The sequence below is a fragment of the Humulus lupulus genome, chromosome X (genome assembly GCF_963169125.1).
Source record: "Humulus lupulus chromosome X, drHumLupu1.1, whole genome shotgun sequence".
Lineage (NCBI taxonomy): Eukaryota > Viridiplantae > Streptophyta > Magnoliopsida > Rosales > Cannabaceae > Humulus > Humulus lupulus.
The window spans coordinates 1,115,483-1,121,820 of record NC_084802.1 but is presented as its reverse complement, the minus strand read 5'-3'; the positions used below and the strand labels follow the sequence as shown (position 1 = coordinate 1,121,820).

The 6,338-nt window shown below is 32.3% G+C and overlaps 1 protein-coding gene across 2 annotated transcripts; it reads right to left on the bottom strand.

The window, feature by feature from the left end:
* Window positions 1-1,645: 1,645 nt before the first annotated feature.
* Window positions 1,646-4,797, bottom strand: LOC133803179 (glycosyltransferase BC10-like). Of its 2 annotated transcripts, none has more exons than XM_062241147.1 (3): window positions 4,509-4,797; window positions 3,573-4,358; window positions 1,646-2,535 (listed from the first exon to the last, which is right to left on the bottom strand). In XM_062241147.1, the coding sequence occupies exons 2-3, from the start codon at window positions 4,095-4,097 to the stop codon at window positions 1,897-1,899; spliced, it is 1,164 nt and encodes a 387-aa protein (XP_062097131.1). In that variant the 5' UTR covers window positions 4,098-4,358; window positions 4,509-4,797; the 3' UTR covers window positions 1,646-1,896. The 2 variants fall into 2 exon arrangements, with proteins under 2 accessions (XP_062097131.1, XP_062097130.1); XM_062241146.1 differs by having other exon boundaries at window positions 3,573-4,324.
* Window positions 4,798-6,338: the final 1,541 nt, after the last annotated feature.

Below are 6,338 nucleotides of genomic sequence, written 5' to 3'. Positions count from 1 at the left end.
AAAGAAAATAAATAAAAATGGGAGTGGGCTCTAATTTGATTTTGCGGTAATGAAGGGAGGGAAATAGGCGTGATTCTTGGTGTGGGGACCTGCATGAGTATGACCATGTGAAGCTCAGGTCGAGCCAATCAGAGAGTGACACGTAGGACTGAATGGAGAAAACAGGTCGTTGAATAGGATTACGGGGAATATGACACGTGTATGGTAGAGGTGGCTTCATTTGATTTTGATTTTAATTTAATAGTTCCAGAACATTCCTTGTTAACAACAAACTAAAGTAAAGATATTATTGGATCAGGAATTTACGAAAATAGCCTTGAGAGATATTTATTGAATTTGGATGAGAGTGAGAGGTGAGCTGAGAACTCAAAAGGGTAGGCATGGAATTAATAATGAAGGGTTGAACCATGTCTTTAATTGGTGGTTGCCCATTTCTATTCTAATTCACAAAGTTTTTATTTCCTTCCTATGTTATTTATCAAAATTATATTTTATTCCCTATTTAAAATATAAACTAATTGACAGTTTGGTATTTAAAATTTGTGTCTTAGATTTTAATTTTGTTTCAAAACAATAAACGAGGAAGGTTTTTTTTAAATTTTTTTTAAGCAAAATTATAGGGTGGAAATTTGAAATTTGAAATTTTGTCAAAAAAAAGTTTTAATTTAAATTTAAGTTATACATTTTGAAAGGCAATTAAAGTTATATGTTACAAAGGTCATCGTATTAGTTTTTTTTAAAATGGTGAATATTCTCCATTGAAGAAAATTGCAAACAAATAAACCAAATTTTTAAAAATGGTATAATTATATTTAGTGGAGAATAAAAAGGAGTTTGTTTAAGCCTCACTAATAGGATAACAAAAATGTCCTCACATTTTGAAATTGCTTGAGAATTAAGTTATATAAAAAGATGAATTGAAATTAGAAAATATATTGAAAAATTAAATATATTTATTTTGTTTTAAAATATATTGATAAAATATTTCAAATTATTATTTAATCTATAATTTAATATTTATGCATTACTTCAATTCTAGAAATATGGGTGATATTTGGTATTTATGGATCTTGTTCATGTTGTGTGGATATTTTATTAATCGTGTTGAAAACTAAAATTCAAATTCGATCTATTTATATAAATAGAGGGCTGGCATGATACGACATTTGTAACCAATTTTATAAAATGATCGCGTTTAATTTGGACAACTTTATCAACCTATTAGAAAAAAACATTCAACACATCTATGTTTATGACCTATATAACTAATTTAGTATATTTTAAATGCCATGAATAAAATAAATATAATTGTGTAGTTTTAAACATAGTCAATCTGACCCATTTTTCTCCTGCAAATTGGTTCAATATCAATTTGTTCATAATAATATAAACTAAAATAATAAATCTAAACATTAATTATATTTATAAATGTTATTTTGTAACAAGAATATTTATTTTTATAATTCTTAATAATGGCTAAAGAATTTAATTATTACCAAGAAAAGAAGTGAATTACTTGAATATGGCTAAAATGATATTTCTTTACAAAATAGTCCTGCTTTTTACAGGCAATAGGGCTATAAAACCAATTATCACCAAGAAAAGAAGTGAATTATTTGAATATCTGTATATATAACATTGAAGCTTAAAGGGGAAAAGAATTATTCATAATAATCACAAGAGGATACAAAAATGAGTATATTTTGGCCTATCTTCTAAACTCATCAGCTGGTTCTCTGTAGTCTGTACATCAAGTAATGTTGGGGACAAGAAGACAGTGTCAAACCATGAAAACATGAACTGAAAAGGTACTCAAACTAAAAGTACAAATGTGGTTAACATAACTCTGTATATTCACTCTCTCTCTCTCTCACTTCACCATCACTACTTTCCTCATCAGTATCCCAAAAACTTAGTGGACATATGCAACAAGGGCTCCAAAGAGCTTGGAGCAAACTTTCTTGCAAACAGAAAACACACAGTGGAGTTCTTGTTATTGTATGTGCAATGCTGTTTTTCAAAAAGTCTCTTGAAGAATTCCTCTTTTATGTCTGATCCTCCAAAGGTAGCCGGGTGAGCTCCGCCCCTCGACCAGTCCACCCAAGTGATGCTTCTGTTTGCTATCTGATTGCTTGCTTCTATGGTTAGCATCGTCGGGAAATAGTGCTCGTCCACGTAGCATGCTGGTCTACAGAACTTCTCGAATTTCGGGTAGAATGTCGTGTCTTGGACTATGTTTATGGCTAGCTTTCGATTTACTTCAAACCACTGAGACCCTTTACGCCACTGTGTGATGTTCACCTCAGGCGCCATGTTTGTATTGTACCGCCCTCTACCATATGGCCCTGGATCATCAAATGCCCCTGTGAAACTGTATTTGGATTTGGCAATGTAGTGATATATGAGACTGAAGTTGTACACAGGAATGCATGATTCAGAAAGAAGAATGAACCACTCGTTGGAGATATCAAGCAATGCATTGGCGAGAAGTCTTCTCTCGGCATCACACATGCTCATCCTTCCCCACTCAGAGATCTGTTGTTGGAAAACAAAGCAAACAATCAAACCAGATCATCAAGACACTATCTGAACTGTGAGAAAGAAGAATGGAGGATTAATAAGTACTCATTCAAATTCTTGTTCATATTGAATGATATTTGAATAAGCCTTGAAATCTTATTTATGTTCCTGTTGAAGGTACAAAGTACAAAGGTATAAATGAAGATACTAATACCTTGCTCCCCAAAGCAACCAAGACATGACTCTAATAACCCTGTGCCTAAGGACCATTATCACTGTGTTCCCCATAATTGTACTTCGTTAGTAAAAAACTATTTTGTGGTTGGTCATGGATTCTGGAGGGTTTTAAACTAAGCCTGTCCTTTCAATACCATGACTCCTAGAAGAGTTACCAAACAAAATCACCCCACTCTGCTACTTCCTTGAAAGGCAAACACAAACGTACTTGGAACAAGCATACATAGAAAGTATGTCTTTATCACGTACAAACACCAACGCTTACAATTCAAAAACCCTGTTCCCACCAAACAGACATGGGCATTTGCAAATTTGCAGCCATCAATCAACTTACAGAAAAGATGTGAAAAATAATACAGATATGCCTTGTCTCCGCATATATCAATGGCAACTTAAGCAAAATTTTGGGGTATTTTCACATGAAAATTAGGTTTCATTAATGAATTAAAGTATACAAAACTATGATCCTCTTTTTAAGCAGAGCTGACCTTAGGCCATTGTGAAACATTATAATTAAAGATCATTACACATACGGTTATTATAGTATACCAGCAGACCCCAAAAGCTAGCACAAGAATTGGAGGTAAAAAGGAACAAGAAAAGAATCTACAAGTGCCTCAGGAGATTGAAAAGTGAAAGCTTAAACAGTATATATTGACAATTTAAACTCAGAGAATCAAGTTTTAAGGCAGCTAATTGGAATCAATTGTAACTTACTTGTATTCACCAAAACTTATCAACTTATTTACTAAAACATGTGTTCAGTTAAGACTCGTAAACAAAAGAACACAAAAAAAGATGAGAGGAGCTATTACCTGGCTGGGAACTTGCCTCCCAAAAAAGGCCGATGAAGGAGGGAAATTAGGCTCAAACGATGGCAGTGAATGAACATAAATTGAATAAAATCCTTCGTGTCCTTTAAGGAACTTCTCCCAGAGAGGTGCCAATGGCATTGGTCCCTTAGTCAAGAACATAAATGCAATCTTTGGAACCCTTTTGAAAGGATATTGTTTTATTCTAGAGGCAAAAGTAGCCCTCCATAGCAGCTCTTTATCATTCATAGTGTGAATCAAATTCGATGGCGGTCTAGTCCATCGTTCCAATCCATTTGGTTCCTCTAAACAAGGCTGGAAACTTGACTTAACCGTATCCATCACATTATATATTCCAAAATGGCGAATAGTGTATATGCTAATAACAGCAAAAGTAACACACAAAGCTAGAAACAATACGAATAACTGAAGCAGCCTTAGGGGCATTGCCTTGTATTGGCTTGTCCTATTTACAGCAGCAGCTCCAGGGTCCTTGCCTTCCTCCAAAGGCATGACCCTTTGTTGCATATTGTTCAAAGATAAATACTTTACCAAAAGATATAACTTCTATGGATTTCTCTATCTGCAAATCCAATTCGTTGACTTACAAAATTATCCCAAGTAATTACCAGAACTCTTAGTCACTAAACTTCTCTCTCACAACCCAGATACCAGAATATCATATTCCAAACACTGAGCAACATCACTCCATTCCAAATTTACCATAAATGAATCTGAAAGGCTCAGCTTTACACCTACAAAAACAAATCCCATCTCGATAAGATAGATCTGAAGCACCCAAAAAAAAGCAAATTTGAAAACAACCACGCAATAATCATAACAAAAAATCAAATGGGTAGCAAGCAATACAGCGTAACTCAGAAAAAAAAATCAAGATCGGAGATGGGCAGTAAAGAAGTTTGGAGAGCATGAACATACCACAAATGGAAGAGCTCCAAAGTAAGGAATAGTTTAGAGCTGAGTGGTTTGGTTGGTGAGATAAGAGAGGTTGATAATTGAATTGTGAGATCTATGGAGACCGACTGGGTTTCACCGCCACACCAGAGAGGAAAGAGAGACTGTAGAGAGAGAGAGAGAAGGAGAAGGAGAGAGAGGTTGGGATTCTTGTCTTGTCGGTTTCTTCTTCATTCTTAGTAGGAGCTTTATAAACTGATTAGTCAGTATACAAAAAAGTTTTAAAAAAATAGTCAGAATCTGATAATAAATTCAATTCCTTAAAATTCAATATATAACTAACCTAAAATATGCTAGTATTTTTGCACAAAAAAAAACTAACAAACAATTTTCCTTCATGAACACGATCCCTAAATTATAATCTGACTATTTATAATAATAGTCAGATTTGTTTTCTCTTAATAAAAAAAATTAACAAGGAAACATTTGCTTATTAGGCAGTTGCTGGCACTAGTTTCGTCATGTGAGAGCAAAGACAGAGTTTCAAAATAAGAAAAAGAGAGGTGTAAACTCTAATAAGTGACATTTTAATAGCTAGTTACACATATTTAATTTTAAATATATGTGATTCGATATTTATTTAAACTAAAAGTGATATATGGTGATGGACATACCCTAAGTATTATTTAGCATTTTTTTTAACTTTATGTTTGACCCAATAAATTTTTGGAGATGGAAAAGAGGAAAGCAAAAATTAATTATTTGGCAAAACAAAAAGTTGGAGTGACGGGAAAAATGAAAGGAGGAGCTCTCCCTCCAAATCCTAATCACTCAAAAAAACGAAAGAAAACAAAACAAAAAAATACAAAGAAAATTACATAAATATCTTTCAAATAATTTGAACACAAATATTTTATCATAGCTAATTTAGTAATTTTGCTATTAAAAGAAAAATATCTTCCTCTTCATCCATCCAAATCTCGAACTTTTCCATCTATTCAAATTTCTATCATTCTTAACAAAGATAATCTAAAAAAAAGATACAATATAACTTTATCACTAAAAGGAAAGAAAAAAAAAATTATGAGTAGTAGTATAAGGTACTATTTTTGATTTATTTCATAAATATAAGGTACTTAACATGAAATTGTGGGAATTATAATCCACAGAAAACACATTTAACAACTTGACAATTAAAGTTGTTTTATTAGTCTCTGTTTTTCGGTTAGATTAGTTTAGTGCACCAAGGTTAATTTAGTCTTTTCATCTTAGCTGTTTTACTTCTATTTAAAGTCTTGTAATCAGTTGTTGTACGTGACAGAAAAATTCATATTGAGTTTTGAGGGTGAGAGAAGTGTTTAGAGAGAAGAAAAGAGTGTAAGAGAGTTGGTGAAATCTAAATCCAAGATTAGTGTTTTTGGAAGAAAACTCAAACTGAGTTTTAAGAAGAGATTTCATCTTAGTCCTTGGTGGTGTACTAAGCTAATCTTCTGCATTGTAATCCATTGGTTAATAGAGAATACAACTCAGGAGAGTAACAGGAAGTAGGTCCTTATTTGGCAGAATCTGTATAAAATTTATGTGTTCTTTATTTTTCAGTTTTGTCCTTTTAATTTCTGATTTATTATTTGAATTGATTAGATCAGATTAACTTATTTACTTTGTGTTTGTGTTGAGTTCTGTGTTGTAAAGATATACTACAGAAATTTTCATATTAGAGACACTAAATTTATAAATTTATATTTGAATGAGTAACAAATAAGTATATTCCATATAATTTTGAAAGAAATAGGAAATTATGAGTAGTAGTAGCACTAGTAGAAATAAAGAGAATAAATGAATGTGAATTATTTA